The sequence below is a fragment of the Heterodontus francisci genome, chromosome 29, assembly GCF_036365525.1.
Source record: "Heterodontus francisci isolate sHetFra1 chromosome 29, sHetFra1.hap1, whole genome shotgun sequence".
Lineage (NCBI taxonomy): Eukaryota > Metazoa > Chordata > Chondrichthyes > Heterodontiformes > Heterodontidae > Heterodontus > Heterodontus francisci.
In genome coordinates, this window is record NC_090399.1 from 2714486 (window position 1) to 2738784 (window position 24299).

The 24299-nt window shown below is 44.3% G+C and overlaps 1 protein-coding gene across 1 annotated transcript in view; it reads left to right on the forward strand.

The window, feature by feature from the left end:
- The window catches only part of LOC137345906 (butyrophilin subfamily 1 member A1-like), a 182272-nt gene that overhangs the window by 155681 nt on the left and 2292 nt on the right, over window positions 1-24299 (forward strand). The window contains exon 7 of the mRNA XM_068009149.1: window positions 21062-21088. Coding sequence (XP_067865250.1) covers window positions 21062-21088 — 27 coding nt within the window. The remainder of the gene's footprint in view (window positions 1-21061; window positions 21089-24299) is intronic.

Below are 24299 nucleotides of genomic sequence, written 5' to 3' on the forward strand. Positions count from 1 at the left end.
TATTAATTACTTTAAGTTTCTCACTCTTAACAGCCCCTTTATTACCCTCAATTTCTCTTTTGTAATTTGTGTCTTCTGCTTTGAGACAGACAAAATATTTGTTCAACATTTCTGCCATTTCCTCATTCACCATGATAATTTCTCCTGGTTCTGCATCTGAGGGACCAATGTTTACTTCAGCTGCTCTCCTTTTCATGTACATGTAAAAGATTTCACAATCTGTTTTTATGTGCCTGGCTGGTTTACTCTCGTTCTGTTTTTTCCATTTTTATCAACATTTTTGTCACTCTTTGGCTTCTAAAACTCTCCCAATCCTTAGGCTTACTACTATTCCTCACAACATTAGCCTCTTCTTTTAATGTAATGTACTATCCTTAACTTCCCTAGTAACCCATAGATGAATCTTTCTTGCCGAGATTTTGTTTTTTAAAGGAGCCTATTTGTGTCGAAAATTTTGAATCATTTCTTTAAATGTTTCCCACTGTTTAATTACCATCTTACTTCTTAGTCTATTTACCCAATCAACCTTAGCCAGCTCTCCCTTTCTACCTATGTAATGAGCTTTGCTTTAGTTTTAAGATTTTTGTTTTGGACTCGATTGTGTCGCTCTCGCACTTATTATGGAATTCGTTTGTATAATGTTCATCTTTTCCAAAAAGATCTTTTACAATGAGATTACTAATTAACCCTGCCATATTGCATAATACTAGATCTAAAATAGCTTTATTTCCACAAGATATTGTTCTAGGAAACTGTCATGGAAGCATTCTACAAACAAATCTTCTAGACTACCTTTGCCAACTTGATTTGTCCAGTCTGTATGAAGATTCAAATCTCCCATGATTATTTGATTGCCTTTGTTACAAACCCCAATTATTTCTTGCTTAATGTTCTGTCCAATGGTAAAACTACTGTTGGGGGCCTATAAACTGCTCCCACCAGTATTTACTGACATTTGTTATTCCTAATCATACTGATTCTACTTCCTGATCTTCTGAGCCAAGATCATTTCTTTCTTGTGTTTGCCTACCAAACTGAAAGTCTATAGAGCCTGCCCACTCTGCTCTACGTATGAGAGAGTTGGACTGTGTACCAGCTTCATGCCAAGAAGCTCAACCACTTTTACTTGAGCTGCCTTCGAAAGCTTCTGAAAGATCAGATGGCAAAACAAAATACCGGGCACTGAGGCGCTCACCCGAGCTGACATGCCAAGCATCCACACCATATTGAGACAGTCACAATTGAGTTGGACTGGGCATATAGCCAGAATGCCTGATACTTGCTTACCAAAGAGAATCTTCTATGGAGAGCTTGAGTTTGGGGTGCACTCTCATAGCGGTCAAAGGAAGCGCTATAAGGATACTCTGAAGGCTTTGCTTAAGAGTTTTGATATCGATCCAGAGTCCTGGGAGAAGCTCGCCTAGAATCGCTGCACCTGGTGCAACCAAATAAAAAAGGTGCGGCCTCCTTCAAAGGCAAGTGCCTAACAGAGGCAGAGAGAAAACTTAATGAGAGGAAAACTCGAGCCAGCAGCTCATCCAAAACTCAGTTCTCTGTGATGTCCTGCCCTATTTGCAGCAGAACCTTCCGGGTGCAGATTGGCCTTAACACTCACCTACATACCCGCCAGGACCCTACCAAACCCCATAGATGATGAACATGGTCATCTTCACCTCAAAGGATAAACAACCCCCAACCGTTATGTCATCTTTTATTATCACACTACTCTTCCTCCTTTTCCATTTGTAAAGTTAAGTACCCTGGAATATATATTTTCCAACCTTGGTCATCTTGCAACCATGTTGCTGTAATGGCTATTAAATCAAACTCATTTATCTCCAATTGTGCCACTAGTATTATGTCATGTTACGAGTGCTTTGTACATTCAGATAAAGAACCTGTAATCTTATTTTCTTAACCACTGTTTGTTTGGACCATATTCATTGGTGCATTATTACTATTCCCTCTGTCCCTCTCTTTCATTATCCGAAACACTACACTGCTGTATTGCCACTACTTTTCTCTTTGGATTTCAACATTTCCCTTCAACTGCCTCCTTTTCCCCCCACCCCTTTTAGTTTTAATCCTTATCCATAGCCCTAGTTTTATAATTCGCCAGGATGCTGGCCCTGCCTGGTTTAAGTGGAGCCGACCCAATGGAACAGGTTTCCTCTTTCCCCATAACTGGTGCCAGTGACCCATGAATTGAAACCCCCTTCTTCCCACTTCACTCTTTGAGCCAAACATTTAATTCTTTCGTCTGATTGACCCTATGCCAGTTGGCTCGTGGCTTAGATAGTTATCCAGAGGTGGGTATTCTTGAAGTTTTGCTTATTAATTTAGAACCCAGTTCCTCCAACTCCCTCTGCAGAACCTTAGTTCTACCTATGTTGTTTGTTTCCACATGGACCACAGCAACTGGATCCTCGTCCTCCCATTCTAAGTTTGTCCAGTTATGGGGAGATGTCTTCAACCCTGGCACCAGGCGGACAACACAACCTTCAGAACTCCCGGTCATGGCTTCAGAGAACAGAATCTATCCCCCTGACTGTACTATCCCTTATCACTACCACATGTCTTTTCACTTCCCTCATTTGAATGGCATCCTGAACCATGGTGCCATGGTCAGTTTGCTCATCCACCCTACAGTCAGTCCTTGGTCTCATTCACATAGGCAGCAAGTACTTAGTATCTGTTAGTTAAAGTCAAGGGCCGAGGCTCTTTCATCACTACATCCTGGATGCCTATTCCTGCCTGACTCACAGTCATACCCTCCTGTCTGTGACCATTGAACAACACAAAAGTACTACTTAACCTGAGGGGTGTGACTGCCTGCTGGAACAAAGTGTCCAGGTCACTCTCTCCCTCCCTGATGCCCTGCAATGTCTGCAGCTCTGACTCCTGCTCAAAAACTCTGAGCTGAAGTTCCTCGAGCTGCAGAAATTTACTGCACTGAGAGGGCTTTGATCTAAACTGGGGGGTGAGGGATCAAGCTGGGGTCGATGTAGCAAATCAAGAGGTAGAATCAAGGCAGAGAGCAGAATAGAAATATGGGAAATGAGGGTCAGACAATGTCAGGAAGGAACAGAGAGAAAAAAAACCTAACAACACACCAACAGTCATAGAGTTATACAACACAGAAACAGGCCCTTTGGCCCATCGTGTCTGTGACGGCCATCAAGCACCTAACTATTCTAATCACATTTTCCAGCACTTGGCCCATAGCCTTGTATGCTATGGCGTTTCAAGTGCTCATCTAAATACTTCTTAAATGTTGTGAGGGTTCCTGCCTCTACCACCCCTTCAGGCAGTGCATTCCAGATTCCAACCACCCTCTGGGTGAAACTTTTTTTCTTCAAATCCCCTCTAAACCTCTTGCCCTTTACCTTAAATCTATGCCCACTGGTAATTGACCACTCTGCTAAGGGAAAAAGTCGTTCTTCCTATTTAATCTATCTATGCCCCTCATAATTTTGTATACCTCAATCATGTCCCTCTTCAGCCTTCTCTGCTCTAAGGAAAACAACTCTAGCCTTTTCAGTCTCTCTTCATAGTGAAATGCTCCAATCCAGGCAACATCCCAGTGAATCTCCTCTGCAATCACATCCTTCCTATAGTGTGGAGCCAGGACTGTACACAGTACTCCAGCTGTGGCCTAACTAGTGTTTTATGCAGCTCCATCATAATCTCCCCGCTCTTATATTCTATGCCTCAGCTAATAAAGGCAAGTATCCCATATGCCTTGCTAACCACCTTATCTACCTGTGCTGCTGCCTTCAGTGATCTATGGACAGGTACACCAAGGTCCTTCTGAGCTTCTATACTTCCTAGTGTCCTACCATCCATTGTATATTCCCTTGCCTTGCTAGTCCTCCCAAAATGCATCACCTCACACTTCTCAGGATTAAATTCTATTTGCCACTGCCCCTCCCATCTTACCAGCCCATCTATATCGTCCTGTAATCTAAGGTTTTCCTCCTCACTATTTACAACACCACCATTTTTCATGTCATCTGCGAACTTACCGATCATACCTCCTATATTCACGTCTAATTCATTAATGTACACTACAAACAGCAAGGGTCCTAGCACCGATCCCTGCATCACAGGCTTCCACTCGCAGAAACAACACTTGACCATCACCCTCTGTTTCCTGCCACTAAGTCAATTTTGGATCCAATTTGCCAAATTGCCCTGGATCCCATGGGCAATTTCTTCAAGTATATCACAACCTTCTTGACCAATCTCCCATGCGGGACCTTATCAAAAGCCTTACTGAAGTCCATGTAGGCTACATCAACTGCTTTACCCTCATCTACACATCGAGACACCACCTCGAAAAATTCAACCAAGTTAGTTAGACATGAACTCCCCCTGACCAAGCCATGCTGACTATCCCTGATTATTCCCTGCCTCTCCAGGTGGAGATTAATCCTGTCCCTCAGAATTTTTCCAGTAGTTTCCCTACCACTGATGTTACGACTCACTGGCCTCTAATTACCTGGTTTATCCCTGCTACCCTTCTTGAATAATGGTACCACATTCGCGATCCTCCAGTCCACTGGTACCTCTCCTGTGGCCAGAGAGGATTTGAAAATTTGTGTCAGAGCCCCTGCTCCTTCCTTGCCTCACATAACAGCCTGGCATACATCTCATCTGCGCTTGGGGATTTATCCACTTTTAAGCCTGTTAAAACAGCTAATACTTCCTCCCTTTCAATACTAATTTGTTCAAGTATATCACAATGCCCCTCCCTGATCTCTACGCCTACATCGTCCTTTTCCATAATGAACACAGATGAAAAGTAATAATTTAAAACTTCACCTATGTCCTCCGGCTCCTCACACAGATTGACACTTTGGTCCCTAATGGACCCCACTCTTTCCCTGGTTATCCTCTTGCCCTTAATATACTTATAAAATACTGTAGGATTTTCCTGTATCTTACCCATCGGTGTTTTTTCATGTCCCCTGTTCGCTCTCCTAATTACTTTTTTAAGTACCCCCCCTACACTTTCTATACTCCCCTGGTGCCTCTGCTGTTTTCAGCACTCCTAATCTGCCATAAGCCTCCTTTTTTTTTTCCTGATCCAATCCTCTATATCCCTTGACATCCAGTGTTCCCTGGCCTTGTTCCTACCCTTCACCTTAAAGGGTACGCGTTGGCTCTGAACTCTCGCTATTTCCTCTTTGAATGACTCCCACTGGTCTGATGCGTACTTTCCTATAAGTAGCAGCTCCCAGTCCACTTTGGCCAGATCCTGTTTTATTGTTTTGAAATCGGCCTTCCCCCAATTCAGGACCTTCGGTCCTTCTTTGTTGTTTTCCATAACTACGTTAAGTCTTACAGAGCTATGGTCACTATCCCCGAAATGCTCCCCCACTGACACTTCTACCACTTGTCCAGCTTCATTCCCTAGGATTAGATCCAGTACTGCCCCTTGTAGGACTTTCTCCGTACTCGCTCAAAAAGCTCTCCTGGATGCATTTTAAGAATTATGCCCCCTTTAAGCCTTTTACACTAATACTATCCCAGTTGATATTGGGGAAGTTGAAATCCCCTACTATTATTACCCTATTTTTTAACACCTCTCTGAGATTTTCCTACATATCTGCTCCTCTTTCTCTCCCTGACTGTTTGGAGGCCTGTAGTACACGCCCAGCCAAGTGACTGCCCCCTTTTTGTTTTTACGTTCTGCCCATATGGTCTCATTTGAGGAACCTTCCAAGATATCATCCCTCCTTACTGCAGTAATGGACTCCTTGATCAACAGTGCAATGCCACCTCCTCTTTTATCTCCTCCCCTGTCATGCCTGAAGATTTTATACCCTGGAATATTGAGCTGCCAGTTCTGCTCCTCCCTCAACCAGATCTCTGTAATAGCAATTAGATCATAATCCCATGTGCTAATCAATACCCTCAATTCATTTGCCTTACTAGTAAGACTCCTTGCATTAAAATAGATGCAATCCAGCCTTGCATTTTTTCATTTGTGCCTTTAACAGGTCTATATTTGCTCTGCCTTCCAGACTGACTCAGTTTCTCTTCTATATTTGACAGTGAATCACTCCCTAATGTACCTCCACTCTGCATCCCATCCCTCTGAAAAATTAGTTTAACCCCCCCCCCACAACAGCACTAGCATACCTCCCAGCAAGGATGTTGGTCCCGTTCTGGTTCAGGTGCAACCCTTCCAACTTGTACAGGTCCCACCTTTGCCAGAAACAGACCCATTGATCCAGTAAACTAAAGCCCTCCCTCCTGCACCATCTCCTTAGCCACGCATTCATCTGTAAAACAAGATGTTACAAAGAGAACAAAAAGACAAAACTAAAGGCTCTGTATCATAACAAAACATATGAACTGATAGCTCACATTGAAGTAAATAAATATGATCTGATAGCCATTCCAGAGATGTGGCTGCAGGATGACGAGAATTGGGTCCAGAATATTGAGGAGTATGTAACATTCAAGAAGAATAGGAAGCTAGGTAAAGTTGGAGGGCTAGCACTCTTAATCAAGGATGGTATTGGTGCAATAATTAGAGATGATCTTGGTTCAGGAGATCAGGATGTAGAATCAGTTTGGGTGGAGATGAGAAATAGAAGGGGAAAGAAGTCATTAGTGAGAGTGGTCTACAGGCCCCCGAACAGTAACCACAAATTAGGACGAAGTATACAAGAAGAAATATTAGGTGCTTGTGATAAAGGGACTGCAATAATCATGGGTGAATTTAATCTACATATAAACTGGAAAATCAGATTGGCAATAGTAGCCTGGATGAGGAGTTCAGAGAATGCTTTTGAGATAGTTTCTTAGAGCAGCACATTCTGGAACCAACTAGAGAGCAGGCTTTATTAGACTTGGTATTGTGTAATGTGACAGGATTAACTAATGGCCTCAGAGTAAAGGCATCTCTAGGCAGCAGCAACGACAATACGGTTGTATTTTACATCCAGTTTGAAAGAGAGAGAAGACCAGTATTTTAAACTTAAATAAGGGCAACTATGTGGACATGAAAGCTGAGCTAGCTGAAGTGAGCTGGGTTACGAGGCTAGGAGATAGATCAATAGAGAAGCAGTGGCAGACATTTAAGGGGATACTTCAGAATAAGTATATTCCTACTATAAAGAAAAATTCTAAGGGGAGGACCCATCATCCCTGGTTAGCTAAAGAAGTTAAGGAAAGTGTCAAATTTAAGGAAAAAGCATATAATTGCACAAAGATGATTGGTCAGAATATAAAGAATGGCAGAGAATGACTAAAAGGTTCATCAGGAGAAATAACTTAGAGTATGAGAGGAAGCAAGCTAGAAATGTAAACACAGATAGCAAGAGTGTCGACAGGTATTTAAAAGGAAAAGAGTAAGTAAAATGAGTGTTGGTCCGCTAGAGAGTGAGAATGGGGAATTAATGGTACATAATAAGGAAATGGAAGATGAAATGAACAAATATTTTGCTTCTGACTTTACTATTGAGGATACAAAAATCATTCCAGTAACAGCTGTAGAATAGGAGGTGGAAGGAAGAGAGGAACTTGGTGAAATTACTATCACCAGGGAAGTGTTACTGAGCAAACTGATGGAGCTGGGGACTGACAAGTCCCCAGGTCCTGAGGGGCTTCATCCTAGGGTTGTAAACGAGGTGGCGAATGAGGTAGTAGATGCATTGATGTTAATTTTTCAAAATTCGCGTGATTCCGGAAAGGTTCTGTCAGACTGGAAAGTAACAAATATAACCCCTCTAATCAAGAAGCGGGAAAGGCAGAAAACTGGTAACTATAGGTCAGTTAGTTGATATGTGTCATGGGGAAGATGTTAGAGGAGGCTATAGCTGGGCACTTAGAAAAACCCAAGGCAATCAGAATAGTCGACATAGTTTTGTGAAAGGGAAATCATGTTTAACCAATTTATTGGAGTTCTTTGAAGGAGTAACATGTGCTGTGGATAAAGGGGAGCCCGTTGACGTACTGTACTTGGATTTCCAGAAGGCATTTGACAAGGTGCCACATAAAAGGTTACTGTGCAAATGGAGCTCATGGTGTAGGAGGTAACATATTAACATGGATAGAAGATTGGCTGGCTGGCAGAAAACAGAGAGTATGTATAAATGGGTCCCTTTTTGATTGGCAGGATGTGATGAGTGAAGTCCTGCAGTGGTCTGTGCTGGGGCTTCAACTTTTTACAATTTATATCAATGACTTCGATGAGGGGAGTGATAGCATGGTAGCTAACTTTGCAGATGGCACAAAGATAGGCAGGAAAGTATGTTGTAAAGAAGACATAAGGAGGTTGCAGACCAGTATAGATAGGTTGAGTGAGTGGGTAAAAATCTGGCACATGGAGTATAATGTGGGAAAATGTGAAGTTGTTCACTTTGGCAGGAAGAATAAAAAAGCAGAGTATTACTTAAATGGAGAACGACTGCAGAATTCCGAGGTGCAGAGGGATCTAGGTGTTCTAGTGCATGAGGCACAAAAACTTAGTATGCAGGTACAGCAAGTAATAAAGAAGGCTCATGGAATGCAACCATTTATTGTGAGAGGAATTGAAAATAAAAGTAAGGATGTTATGCTTCCGTTATTCAGGGCATTGGTGAGACCACATCGCAAATATTGTGTGCAATTTTAGTCTCCTTATTTAAGGAAGGATGTTAATGCGTTGGAGGCAGTTCAGAGGAAGTTTACTGGATTGATACCTGGAGTGAGCAGGTTGTCTTATGAGGAAAGGTTGGACAGACTGGGCTTGTTTTCACTGGAGTTTAGAAGAGTGAGGGGAGACTTGATTGAAGTATATAAGATCCTGAACAGTCTTGACAAGGTGAATGTGGAGGGGGTGAGTCCAGAACTAGGGGACACTATTTTAAAATTAGGGGTTGCCCTTTTAGGGCAGAGATGAGGAGAAATTTTTACCTCAGAGGGTTGTGCAACTTTGGAATTCTCTGCCTCAGAAGGTGGTGGAGGTGGGGGTCATTGAATATTTTTAAGGTGAAGGTAGATAGATTCTTGTTAGGCAAGGGAATCAAAAATCATCATGGGTAGATCAGCCATGATCTGATTTAAAGGCCTACTTCTGCTCCTATATTGTATGTTCATATGCACTGTACTGTAATATGTCACCAGTCTAATACTTGTACACTCACACCTTCTCATCAAAATACTTTTTCATCTATTTCTTTGGTTTACTCATTTTTTGGCCAGCAATTTGTTAGTTGCGTTAATGTAGACCACCAATTGTTTTAGCCAGGCATTGTTTACCATCCCCATTTAATAATGCTGTCGTGCTGAGTAACAGCAAATGTCCAGCTGTCCACATTAGTCTGCTTTTCACAGTCTGGTCGAGTGGAATGTTAACCTCCCACCAAATTTCATAATCCACATTTTTCAAGGTCCGATCACCCCTTTTTACCACCCTGAGGATTGCAGGTGGTAGCTCACATGCCATTTATGTGAAATTCCCATCCATGTTTGTAATTCTATGTAAATCTTCCCAGTGATGTGTGACCCTTGATCACTGTCCACCTGGAATGACAGTCCTGTCATGGTAGGCCCCCACCTGCCAAGAATGAGGCACATCAATTTTGTCATGAACATTGATTTTTAATTGTTGGAGTGAGGAAATGAATTGTTAAACAGATCAGCCGTGGCTGGAAAAAAATATTTACATACTCACAGACATCGAAGGTGAGGAAGCGCATTCCAGGGCCTGCTAAGGAGGATACAATCTACAAGGGCCAGGACTAGTTAGACCAGCTGGTCACATGACTACCTTGCTGTTCCAAGGTTTTCTTTTGAACTGGCCACAGAGAGTTTGAAGGCAGAAGTCTGTTTGCTCCTGGACTGAGAAGATCTCTCCTGTCTGCTCCCATCTCTTTCTCACAAGCCTCTGAATCCAATGAAGACACATGAACCCCAAGAGAGAAAAGTCTCCTACAACGAACAAGCTTTAAGAAGAATATTGGGCCCCAAGATTTACCGACAATCAAGGACTCTACAATGAGTTCTAAGAACCGTAACAACAACTCTTCAGATATTGCCTCAAACCTTTCCACTTAACTTTTCTTCGGCTCTTTTCTGCTCTATTTTCATGTGCGTATTGTGTATGCATGCTAGTATGGGCGCGTTATGTATCCATAGACATTAGCCAAATTAGAGTCTAAGTTTAATAAATTGTGGGGGAAGGGCAATTCCAATATGATAAAACAAGATCTGGCCAAAGTGGACTGGGTGCATTAGGAAAGTCTACATCAGATCAGTGGGAGTCATTCAAAAAGGAAATGGTGAGAGCTCATGGCCAACATGTTCCTGTAAAGGTGAAGGGCAGGACCAATAAGTCCCGGGAACCCTAGATGTCAAGGAATATAGAGGATTGGATAAGGAAGAAAAAGGACGCTTATAGCAGATTCAGAGGACTGAAGACAGCGGAGGCCCTAGAGCAGTATTGAAAGTGTAGGGGTGTACCTAAAAATAGTAATTAGGAGAGCGAAGAGGGGGGCGTGAAAAAACACTGACGGGCAAGATAAAGGAAAATCTCAAGGCATTTTATAAGTATGTTAAGGGCAAGAGGATAACCAGGGAAAGTAGAGCCCATTAGGGACCAAAGTGGCAATCAGTGTGTGGAGCCGGAGGATGTAGGTGAGATTTTAAATGATTACTTTTCATCTGTGTTCCCACATGGAAAAAGACGATGTAAGTGTAGAGATCAGGAAGGGAGATTGTGATACACTCAAACAAATTAGCATCGAAAGGGAGGAGGTATTAGTGGTTTTAGCAGGCTTAAAAGTAGATAAATCCCCAGGCCCAGCTGAGATGTATCCCAGGCTGCTATGTGAGGCAAGGGAGGAGATTGCTGGGCTCTGACAAAAATTTTCACATACTCTCTGGCCACAGGAGAGGTGCCAGTGGACTGGAGGACAGAGAATATGGTATCATTATTCAAGAAGGGTAGCAGGGATAAACTACGTAATTCTAGGCCAGTGAGTCCAACATCAGTGGTAGGGAAATGATCGGAACAAATTCTGAGGGATAGGATTAATCTCCACTTGGAAAGGCAGGGATTAATCCAGGATAGTCAGCATGGCTTTGTCAGTGGGAGATCGTCTCTAACGAACTTGATTGAATTTTTCGAGGCGGTGAATAGATGTGTAGATGAGGGTAAAGCAGTTGATGTAGTCTGCATGGACTTCAGTAAGGCTTTTGATAAGGTCCTGCATGGGAGACTGGTCAAGAAGGTAAGAGCCCATGGGATCCAGAGCAATTTGACAAATTGGATCCAAAATTGGCTTAGTGGCAGGAGGCAGAGGGTGATGGTCGAGGATGTTTTTGCGATTGGAAGCCTGTGACTAGTGCTGTAATGCAGGGATCGGTGCTGGGACCCTTGCTGTTTGTAGTGTATATTAATGATTTAGACGTGAATATAGGAGGTATGATCAGTAAGTTCGCAGATGATATGAAAATTGGTGGTGTCGTAAATAGTGAGGAGAAAAAACCTTAGATTACAGGACGATATAGATGGGCTGGTAAGATGGACAGAGCAGAGGCAAATGGAATTTAATCCTGAGAAGTGTGAGGTGATGCATTTTGGGAGGACTAACAAGACAAGGGAATATACAATGGATGGTAGGACCCTAGGAAGTACAGAGGGTCAGAGGGACCTTGGTGTACTTGTCCATAGATCACTGAAGGCAGCAGCACAGGTTATTAAGGTGGTTAGGAAGGCATATGGGATACTTTCCTTTATTAGCCGAGGTATAGAATATACGAGCAGGGAGGTTATGATGGAACTGTATAAAACGCTGGTTAGGCCACAGCTGGAGTACTGTGTACAGTTCCAGTTGCCCCACTTTATAGGAAGGATGTGATTGCACTGGAAAGGGTGCAGAGGAGATTCAGCAGGATGTTGCCTGCGCTGGAGCATTTCAGCTATGAAGAGCGACTGGATAGGCTAGGCTTATTTTCCTTCGAGCAGAGAAGGCTGAGGGGGAACATGATTGAGGTGTACAAAATTATGAGGGGCATTAATAGGTTAGATAGGAAGAAACTTTTTCCCTTAGCGGAGGGGTCAATAACCAGGGGGGCATAGATTTAAGGTAAGGGGCAGGAGGTTTAGAGGGAATTTGAAGAAAAGAATTTTCATCCGGAGGGTGGTTGGAATCTGGAGCACACTGTCTGAAGGGGTGGTAGAGGCAGGAACCCTCACAATAGTTAAGAAATATTGAGATGAGCACTTGAAACACCATAGCATACAAGGCCAAGGGCCAAGTGCTGGAAAATGGGATTAGAATAGATAGGTGCTTGATGGCCGGCACAGACACGATGGACCGAAGGGCCTATTTCTGTGCTGTATGACTCTGACTCTGAGGGTTTAATTTTAAACACACCATGTTTTTAGCTCCCCCTTGGTAAATTCTTGTTTACCGCTTTCCAATTAGAAGGCAAAGAAACCAGCACAAACAGGCTTTCTTAGGTTTAAAGAAGAAAAGTTGAAATTTATTAAACTTGAACTTAAACTCCAATTTGGTTAGTGCCTACGGATACACGATGCACCCCATGCAAGCATGCATATGCGATACCTACATGCAAATAGAGACAAAAAAGAGCAGAAGAAAAATAAAGTGGAAATGTCTGAGGCAATATCTGAAGAATTGTTGTTACAGTTCTTAGAGCTCACTGGAGAGTCCTTGATTGTAGGTAGATCTTGCTTTTCGTTGGGGTCCAGTATTCTTCTTAAAGCTTGTTTGCTGTAAGACTCTTTTCTCTCTTGGGGTTCATGTGTCTTCAGTGGATTCAGAGGCTTGTGAGAAAGGGATGGGAGTAGACGGGAGAGAGATCTTCTCAGTCCAGGAGCAAACAGACTTTCTACCTTCAAATGCTCTGTGGCCAGTTCAAAAGAAAACCCTGGAACAGCCAGGTAGCCATGTGACCAGCTGGTCTAACCTGTCATGGCCCTTGTGGATTGTATCCTCCTTAGCAGGGCCTGGAATGCACTTCCTCGCCTTCGATGTCAGTTAGTATTGTCATGTTCCTGTAGTTTTTTTTTCTCCAGGGAATATGCGGTTTGCCTTTAAGACTTGCAAAGGATCAGTACTGTTTTAAGAACGAGCAAGCCTCAGGAGTTATAGAAAATGCATTTTTTGGTTGCCGTTGGATAAACCCACTTGGAGAGAAAATCAACCAGCTTCAGGGAATGCATCCTGGTTACCTGGCAACATCCATTCAGAGACTGCGATTCAAAGGGTGCATTCTCGTTACCTTGGAAACAGCCACTTGGACTGAGCATCGCGTGATACATTTGTTACAATTCAATTTTAGAACATAGAACAGTACAGCACAGTACAGGCCCTTCGGCCCACGATGTTGTGCCGAACCTTTAACCTACTCTAGGATCAAACTAACTACCTACCCTTCATTCTACTATCATCCATGTACCTATCCAAGAGTCGCTTAAATGTCCCTAATGTATCTGCTTCTACTACCACCACTGGCAGCGCATTCCACGCACCCACCACTCTCTGTGTAAAGAACCTACCTCTGACATCTCCCCGAAACCTTCCTCCAATCACCTTAAAATTATGCCCCCTGGTGATAGCCCTTTCCACCCTGGGAAAAAGTCTCTGGCTATCCACTCTATCTATGCCTCTCATCATCTTGTACCCCTCTATCAAGTCACCTCTCATCATTCTTCGCTCCAATGAGAAAAGCCCGAGCTCCCTCAATCTTTCTTCGTAAGACATGCCCTCCAGTCCAGGCAGTATCCTGGTAAATCTCCTCTGCACCCTCTCGAAAGCTTCCACATCCTTCCGATAATGAGGTGACCAGAACTGAACACAGGGTCTTATAGAGCTGCAGCATAACCTCGCGGCTCTTAAACTCAATCCCCCTGTTAATGAAAGCCAACACACCACATGCCTTCTTAACAACCTTATCAACTTGGGTGGCAACTTTGAACGATCTATGGACATGGACCCCAAGATCCCTCTGTTCCTCCACACTACCAAGAATCCTGTCTTTAAGCCTGTATTCTGCATTCAAATTCGACCTTCCAAAATGAATCACTTCACACTTTTCCAGGTTGAACTCCATCTGCCACTTCTCAGCCCAGCTCTGCATCCTGTCAGTGTCCCGTTGCAACCTACAACAGCCTTCCACACTATCCACAACTCCAGCAACCTTCGTGTCATCGGCAAACTTGCTAACCCAGCTTTCCACTTCCTCATCCAAGTCATTTATAAAAATCACAAAGAGCAGAGGTCCCAGAACAGATCCCTGCGGAACACCACTGGTCACCGAGCTCCATGCTGAATACTTTCCATCTACTACCACCCTCTGTCTTCTATGGGCCAGCCAATTTTGTATCCAGACAGCCAACTTTCCCTGTATGCCATGCCTCCTCACTTTCTGAATGAGCCTACCATGGGGAACCTTATCAAACACCTTGCTAAAATGCATATACACCACATCCACTGCTCTTCCTTCATCAATGTGTTTTGTCACATCTTCAAAGAATTCAATAAGGCTTGTGAGGCATGACCTGCCCCTCACAAAGCCATGCTGACTGTCTCTAATCAAACCATGCTTTTCCAAATCATCATAAATCCTGTCTCTCAGAATCCTCTCCAATAATCTGCCCAGTAAGACTGACTGGTCTATAATTCCCAGGGTTATCCCTATTCCCTTTCTTGAACAAGGGAACAACATTTGCCACCCTCTAATCATCCAGTACTACTCCAGTGGACAGTGAAGACGCAAAGGTCATCGCCAAAGGCGCAGCAATCTCTTCCCTCGCTTCCCGTAATATCCTTGGGTATATCCCGTCTGGCTCCGGGGACTTATCTGTCCTCATATCATTCAAAATTTCCAGCACATCCTCCCTCTTAACCTCAACCTGTTCGAGCATATCAGCCTGTTCCACGCTGTCCTCACAAACGATCAGGTCCCTCTCACTAGTGAATACTGAAGCAAAGTATTCATTTAGGACCTCCCCTACCTCCTCCGACTCCAGGCACTATCCACTATCCCTGATCGGCCCAACCCTCACTCTGGCCATCCTCTTGTTCCTCACATAAGTGTAGAACGCCTTGGGATTTTCCTTAATCCTACCCGCCAAGACTTTTTCATGTCCCCTTCTAGCTCTCCTAAGTCCATTCTTCAGTTCCTTCCTGGCTACCTTGTAACCCTCTAGAGCCCTGTCTGATCCTTGCTTCCTCAACCTTAAGTAAGCTTCCTTCTTCCTCTTGACTAGCTGTTCCACATCTCTCGTCATCCAAGGTTCCTTCACCCTACCATCCCTTCCTTGCCTCATCGGGACAAACCTATCCAGCAGTCACAGCAAGTGCTCCCTAAACAACCTCCACATTTCTGTTGTGCATTTCCCTGAGAACATCTGTTCCCAGTTTGTGCTCCCCAGTTCCTGCCTAATAGCATTGTAATTCCCCCTCCCCCAATTCAATATTTTCCCATCCCGTCTGCTCCTATCCCTATCCATGACTATAGTAAAGGTCAGGGAGTTGTGATCACTATCACCGAAATGCTCTCCCACCGAGAGACCTGCCACCTGGCCTGGTTCGTTGCCAAGCACCAAGTCCAACATAGCCTCCCCTCTAGTCGGCCTATCTACATATTGAGTCAGGAAACCTTCCTGGACACACCTGACAAAAACTGCTCCATCCAAACTATTTGCACTAAGGCGTTTCCAATCAATATTAGGGAAGTTGAAGTCACCCATGACAACAACCCTGTTACTTCTGCACCTTTCCAAAAATCTGCCTCCCAATCTGTTCCTCCATGTCTCTGTTGCTATTGGGGTCTATAGAAAACTCCCAATAAAGTGACTGCTCCTTTCCTGTTTCTGACTTCCACCCATACTGACTCAGTGGACAAACCCCCCTCGACGACTTCCCTTTCTGCAGCTGTGATACTATCCCTGATTAGCAATGATCCTCCCCCACCTCTTTTACCTCCCTCCCTATTCCTTTTGAAACATCTAAACCCCGGAACATCCAACATCCATTCCTGCCCCTGTGATATCCACGTCTCCGTAATGGCCACAACATCGTAGCTCCAAGTACTGATCCATGCTCTAAGTTCATCACCCTTATTCCTGACACTTCTTGCGTTAAAATAGACACACTTCAACCCATCATACTGGCTGCAACTTTCTCATGTCAATTGTCTAACCTTTCTCACAGACTTTCTGCACTCAGTATCTGCCTGTTCAACAGCTACCCCATCCACTGATCCATAGCTCCGGTTCCCATCCCCCTGCCAAACTAGTTTAAACCCTCCCGAAGAGCTCTAGCAAACCTCCCGCCCAGGATTTTGGTGCCCCTCCAGTTCAGATGCAACCCGTCCTTCTTGTACAGGTCCCACCTTCCCCAGAAGGTATCCCAATGATCCACATATCTGAAGCCCTCCCTCCTTCACCAGTTCTGTAGCCACGTGTTCAGCTGCACTCGCTCCCTGTTTCTAGCCTCACTAGCACGTGGCACCGGTATCAATCCTGAGATTACTACTCTGCTCGTCCTGCCTTTCAGCTTCCAACCTCACTCCCTATATTCGCTTTTCAGGTCCTCATCCCTTTTCCTAGCTATGTCATTGGTACCGATATGTACCATGACCTCTGGCTGCTCCCCCTCCCCCTTAAGAATCCTGCAGACTCGAACCGAGACATCCCTGTACCTGGCACCTGGGAGGCAATTTTGAACTGGTTTTTTAGTGGGAGACAGTTTGTTGGAACACTGAACACAGACTGACAGCTGGTGTTAGCACCTGAAATAGGAGCTCTCAGTCATTTAAACTGAAGGAAGAGAATTTAGTCTGTATAATTATTATCTCTCAAAATTCTAAAAAAAAAGTTGTTGAAACAGCGATCTCTTGATCATTTAAACTGAAGGAAGGGAAGTTATACTTTGACCATCTTTTATCCCTCAAAAATTCTAAAGCCAAATTGATTCATTTTAAAAATTGTTTGCAAGTCATTAATTTTTGAAATTCGCTGAAGGAAGGAAAGCATCACTTACTGCTGGAATTAGACTGCGGACTGTTCGACAGTGGAAGAACCTTTTATCCCCATAGGATGGCTGTGAGGACTTCAAGCAACGTTGTATTGTAAATTTGCAAGGACTGTAATTTTTTCCATTTTAAATGTTGTTTATATCTTCATAGTGTTTAAGAAATAAGTTTTTTTTAAATTAAACAGTTAATTTGTTGATTTAAAGACACCTGGTTTGGTTAGCCTCATTCGGGGGTTAATAGATGGTACAATTTGGCTGGGTCTTTCTTTAATAAGGAAAGTTTAAAATGATATGTTTAGGCGATCTGTGGAGGGACGGGATTGAATAAACAGTGTGTTTCTCCCACCACAATCAGAATCCTGTATTTTGATTGGGTGCTTTGACTGGAGTGGTCAGTGATAACAGTATGTAAATATTTTTTTCCAGCTATGGTTGATCTGTTTAACAAGTCATTTCGTTGCTGCAACAACAGTTAAAAAATCAATGTTCATGACAAAATTGATGTGCCTCATTCTTGGCAGGTTGGGGCCTGGCAAGACATTCCTCACCTGCAGAACATCTCACACAGTTACATACATACTGCCATTACTTCAGTAAAGCCTTTGTCAAGGTCCCTCATGGCAGACTGGTACAAAAGGTGAAGTCACATGGGATCAGAGGTGAGCTGGCAAGATGGATACAGAACTGGCTCTGTCATAGAAAACAGAGGGGAGCAGTGGAAGGGTGCTTTTCTGAATGGAGGGCTGTGACTAGTGGTGTTCCGCAGGGATCAGTGCTGGGACCTTTGCTATTTGTAGTATATATAATTGATTTGGAGGAAAATGTAGCTGGTCTGATAAGTAAGTTTGCGGACGACACAAAGGTTGGTGGAGTTGCGGTTAGTGATGAGGATTGTCAGAGGATACAGCAGGATATAGATCGGTTGGAGATTTTTCACACAAAGAATAGTGGGTATCTGGAATGAGCTGCCTGAGGAGGTGGTGGAGGCAGGAACAGTATCAACATTTAAGAGGCATCTGGTACTTGAATGAGCAAGGCATAGAGGATATGGAATTAATGCAGGCAGGTGGGATTAGTATGGATAGGCATTATGGTCGGCATGGAAGCGGTGGGCTGAAGGGCCTGTTTCTATGCTGTACGACTCTATAACTCTGAAAGTTTAGTGGGAGTGGAAATTCATGCGGTTCCCCTGTATACTGCATCAACTGAGGTAGTAGTGTACTATTCTTAGACACGATGTCCAAATGATGTTCCAGCAGTGTCCAGTGGCTCAGATTGGCCTAGGAGATCAGTGTGTCTTCAAGTTTCACTAACAAGTTAAGCAGTGTGTGGGGAGATTGTGGTCTTCTCTGTATATCTTGACTGAATATGGCAGACAGACTCTGGTCAGTTGCTCCCTCTTCAAAGTGAAATGGCTTCCTCGGGTCTGGGGCTGCCGACAAATCATTTGCAAGGCAACCCATAGAGCCTCAGTGTGCTCTGGGGTCCAGCTGAACTGCACATCATCCACCTTTCCCTTTAACAGTTTGTACAGAGGTTTCACTAGACCAAAGAACAGTACAGCACAGTAACAGGCCATTCGGCCCTCCAAGCCTGCGCCGATCTTGATGCCTGCCGAAACTAAAACCTTCTGCACTTCCGGGGACCGTATCCCTATATTCCCATCCTATTCATGTATTTGTCAAGATGCCTCTTAAATGTCATTATCGTACCTGCTTCCACCACCTCCCCCGGCAGCAAGTTCCAGGCACTCACCACCCTCTGTGTAAAGAACTTGCCTCGCACATCCCCTCTAAACTTTGCCCCTCTCACCTTAAACCTATGTCCCCTAGTAACTGACTCTTCCACCCTGGGAAAAAGCTTCTGACTATCCACTCTGTCCATGCCGCTCATAACTTTGTAAACCTCTATCATGTCGCCCCTCCACCTCCATCGTTCCAGTGAAAACAATCCAAGTTTATCCAACCTCTCCTCCTAGCTAATGCCCTCCAGACCAGGCAACATCCTGGTAAACCTCTTCAGTACCCTCTCCAAAACCTCCATGTCCTTCTGGTAGTGTGGTGACCAGAATTGCACGCAATATTCTAAGTGTGGCCTAACTAAAGTTCTGTACAGTTGTATACTTCCCACCTGCATTAGATCTTCCAAAATGCATTACCTCACATTTGTCCGGATTAAACTCCATCTGCCATTTCTCCGCCCAAGTCTCTAACCGATCTATATCCTGCTGTATCCTCTGACAATCCTCATCACTATCCGCAACTCCACCAACCTTTGTGTCGTCCGCAAACTTACTAATCAGACCAGCTACATTTTCCTCCAAATCAATTATATATACTACAAATAGCAAAGGTCCCAGCACTGATCCCTGCGGAACACCACTAGTCACATCCCTCCATTCAGAAAAGCACCCTTCCACTGCTACCCTCTGTCTTCTATGACAGAGCCAGTTCTGTATCCATCTTGCCAGCTCACCTCTGATCCCGTGTGACTTCACCTTTTGTACCAGTCTGCCATGAGGGACCTTGTCAAAGGCTTTACTGAAGTCCATATAGACAACATCCACTGCCCTTCCTTCATCAATCATCTTTGTCACTTCCTCAAAAAACTCAACCAAATTAGTGAGACATGACCTCCCCTTCACAAAACCATGCTGCCTCTCGCTAATAGGTTCGTTCGTTTCCAAATGGGAGTAAAGCCTGTCCCGAATAATCCTCTCTAATAATTTCTCTACCACTGATGTAAGGCTCACCGGCCTATAATTTCCTGGATTATCCTTGCTACCCTTCTTAAACAAAGGAACAACATTGGCTATTCTCCAGTCCTCTGGGACCTCACCTGTAGCCAATGAGGATGCAAAGATTTCTGTCAAGGCCCCAGCAATTTCTTCCCTTGCCTCCCTCAGTATTCTGGGGTAGATCCCATCAGGCCCTGGGGACTTATCTACCTTAATGCTTTGCAAGACACCCAACACCTCCTCCTTTTTGATAATGAGATGACTGAGACTATCTACACTCCCTTTCTTAGGCTCATCATCCACCAAGTCCTTCTCTTTGGTGAATACTGATGCAAAGTACTCATTTAGTACCTCGCCCATTTCCTCTGGCTCCACACATAGATTCCCTTCTCTGTCCTTGAGCGGGCCAACCCTTTCCCTAGTTACCCTCTTGCTCTTTATATATGTATAAAAAGCCTTGGGATTTTCCTTAATCCTGTTTGCCAATGACTTTTCATGACCCCTTTTAGCCCTCCTGACTCCTTGCTTAAGTTTCTTCCTACTGTCCTTATATTCCTCAAGTGCTTCATCTGTTCCTAGCCTTCCAGCCCTTACAAATGCTTCCTTTTTCTTTTTGACGAGGCTCACAATATCCCGCATTATCCAAGGTTCCCGAAACTTGCCAAACTTATCCTTCTTCCTCACAGGAACATGCTGGTCCTGGATTCTAATCAACTGACGTTTGAAAGACTCCCACATGTCAGATATAGATTTACCCTCAAACAGCCGCCCCCAATCTAAATTCTTCAGTTCCTGCCTAATATTGTTATAATTAGCCTTCCCCCAATTTAGCACCTTCACCCGAGGACTACTCTTATCCTTATCCACAAGTACCTTAAAACTTATGGAATTATTAATCACTAGTTCACCAAACCTGGAAATGAATGTCCTCTGAGAGCCAGCAAGGCTGAGAAATGATCTCAAGGCCATTTGGAAACAGGTGAAGGGAGTCTTTGAATAAACTATACTTCTAACTCATCAAGCTTCTATCTAGTTGCTGAGATGAAGACTCCCAGTAAGGTTACATGCTGTCGTGCCAACAGCGCCTTGCGAGGGTTAAAATTTAACCGCCCCACCCCCCACCACCACCTCCTGTAATAACTGCCAAAGCTCTTCCAGAACCAGTCAGTGTTCTTCCTTAGGACTGGTGACAACATAAACTATTCACATACTGTAAATAGCAATCATTATGTCACCTAGTTCAGTGATCCATTTATGCTCAATATTTACACTTTATTATATGACAGTGCCGTAATGTTATTTTCATCTTTTTCAGAGCGGAAGGAGAAGATGATATTTGCAGGTGAGAGACTTCAGATCCTGAGAAATTTACCAGTTTCTATCTTGTGAAGTTCAGGTTCTGGCCTGTGCAGAGTGTTTAACATCTGTGGGGCCCTGTCAATATTTAAAACATCAGCATTTCCACAAGTCTAGTCTGAAACACAGTCTGTCTGTAAGTGAGGAGGGGACTGTGTCAGACTGTCAGGGCGGTAACATATTCCCCAACACAATTGTTATCTATTTCTGTCTGTAACAGGACATGGCCCAAATCTACACATTATTCTTTTTGTCAATTCTAAAGGCACATCCTGAGGTCCCACAGTCCATCTGGGGTTGGAGCCCAGCAGAGTCTGTGAGATTCCTGCTCCCACATCCTTGCTCCTGATCTGGGCTGTTGTAGCTCAGTGTGGGTATTTGGATGGACAGAGCAGAGCCCCGTCTCAATGTCTGATAGTCAGAGTTCCAGACTGCAGGTTACAGTCACTCCTGGTCACTCTGCAGTCACAGTGTAGACATTGAGCTTTGATACTGGGATGTGTGTCTGAAATATAAATGGGGAGAAAGTGACTGATAAACATTCAGAGTCACACAGCACCTGTTGGAAAGGGAGTAAATAGCCTGATGTTTAAATAAGTGGAGATGTTTAAAATCATATCACCATCTCCCTGGTGCGTGTTTGTATTTTGTTTGTCCCTTTTACTAAAGACATTAAATCTGAATCTGTTGTTGGTGGCGAGGGTCTGTTCCTGCTCACAGTGCAGGGTTCAGGGTCTCAACGGCTGAACCAGCAAATCTCCAGGCAGGACAGAGACCAAGAGAAATGGAGTTAAAGTGAGTTACACTGATTATTGGACCAGGTTCAGTCAGTGGGTGGCTACAGCAGAGGTACACTGACCCGGTCTGTACCAGGATTGCACTGGGTGTGAATGTAGACTTGGTCTGTGTGTGACCTGTAGGTACAGAAATGATCCTGAAGTGGAGATACACTGACCTGGACATAGAGTCGTACAGCATAGAAACAGGCCCTTCGGCCCACCGTGTCCATGCCGACCATAATGCCTATCTATACTAATCCTACCTGCCTGCATTAATTCCATATCCCTCTATACCTTGCTCATTCAAGTACCTGTCTAGATGCCTCTTAAATGTTGATACTGTTCCTGCCTCCACCACCTCCTCAGGCAGCTCATTCCAGATACCCACTATTCTTTGTGTGAAAGATTTACCCCTGTGATCCCCTTTAAACCTCCTCCATCTCACCTTAAATCTATGCCCTCTAGTTTTAGTCACCCCTGCCATGGGAAACAGACTCTGGCTATCTACCCTATTTATGCCTCTCATAATTTTATATACCTCTATCATGTCCCCTCTCAGCCTCCTTCGCTCCAGGGAAAACAGACCCAGCCTATCCAATCTCTCTTGATAACTCAAGCCCTCCAAACCAGGCAACATCCTTGTGAATCTCTTCCGCACCCTCTCGAGCTTAATCACATCTTTCCTGTAGTGCGGCGACCAGAACAGCACACAGTACTCCAAATGCGGCCTAACCAACGTTATGTACAACTGTAACATGACGTCCCTACTCTTATACTCAATGCCTCGGCCGATGAAGGCAAGCATGCCATATGCCTTCTTCACCACCCTGTCTACCTGTGTTGCCACTTTCAGGGAACTATGTACTTGCACCCCAGGGTGTCTCTGCTCAACAACACTCCCCAGGGCCCTGCCATTCACTGGTTTAACTTCCCAAAGTACATCACTTCGCACTTGTCTGCGTTAAATTCCATTTGCCAATCCCTTGCCCACTTTTCCAGTTGATCTATATCCTGTAGTAACCTTAGACTACCTTCTTCACTGTCCACTATACCACCAATTTTGGTGTCATCTGCAAACTTACTAATCATGCCCCCTACATTTACATCCAAGTCATTAATATATATGACAAACAACAGAGGGCCCAGCACCCGTCCCTGCGGCACACCACTGGTCACCGGCCTCCAATCTGGAAAACAACCCTCCACTACCACCCTCTGCCTCCTTTCACCAAGCCAATTTTGTATCCAATTTGCTAGCTCACCTTGGATCCCATGTGTTCGAACCTTCTGGACCAGCCTACCATGCGGGACCTTGTCAAAGGCCTTGCTAAAGTCCATGTAGGCAACGTCCATCACCCTGCCCTCGTCAATCCTCTTGGTCACCTCCTCAAAAAACTCAAATTGGTGAGACATGATTTCCCACGCACAAAGCCATGCTGACTATCCCTAATCAGACCATGCCTTTCCAAATGCATATAAATCCTGTCTCTCAGAATCCCTTCCAATAATTTTCCCACCACTGATGTAAGGCTCACTGGCCTGTAGTTCCCTGGCTTATCCCTGCTGCCCTTCTTAAATAAAGGCACAACATTAGCTATCCTCCAGTCTTCCGGAACCTCACCCATGGCTAACAATGATACAAAAATCTCTGCCAGGGCCCCAGCAATCTCCTCCCTTGCTTCCCACAGCATCCAAGGATACACCTGGTCAGGCCCTGGGGATTTATTCACCTTAATGCGCTTCAAAACCTCCAACACCTCCTCCTTTGTAATGTTGATATGCTCCAGGATATCGCTGTTCCCTCTCTTGAACTCACTAGCTTTCATGACCTTCTCCACAGTAAATACAGACGAGAAGTATTCATTTAAGACCTCACCAATTTCCTATGGCTCCACACACAGATTGCCACACTGATCCTTAAGGGGACCTACTCTCTCCCTAGCTACCCTTTTACTCTTAATATACTTATAGAATCTTTTAGGATTCTCCTTTATTTTATCTGCCAGGGAAATCTCATGGCCCCTTTTCACCCTCCTAATTTCCTTCTTGGGTGTAGTCCTACATCCCCTATAATCCTCGAGGGACTTGCTTGATCCCAGCTGCCTATACCTAACATATGCCTCCTTCTTTGTTCTGACCAGACCCTCAATAGTCATAGTCATAGAGATACAGCACTGAAACAGGCCCTTCGGGCCACCGAGTCTGTGCCGACCAACAACCACCCATTTTTATACTAACCCTACAGTAATCCCATATTCCCTACCATTCTCCTACCACCTACCTACACTAGGGGCAATTTACAATGGCCAATTTACCTATCAACCTGCAAGTCTTTGGCTGTGGGAGGAAACCGGAGCACCCGGCGAAAATCCACGTGGTCACAGGAAGAACTTGCAAACTCCGCACAGGCAGTACCCA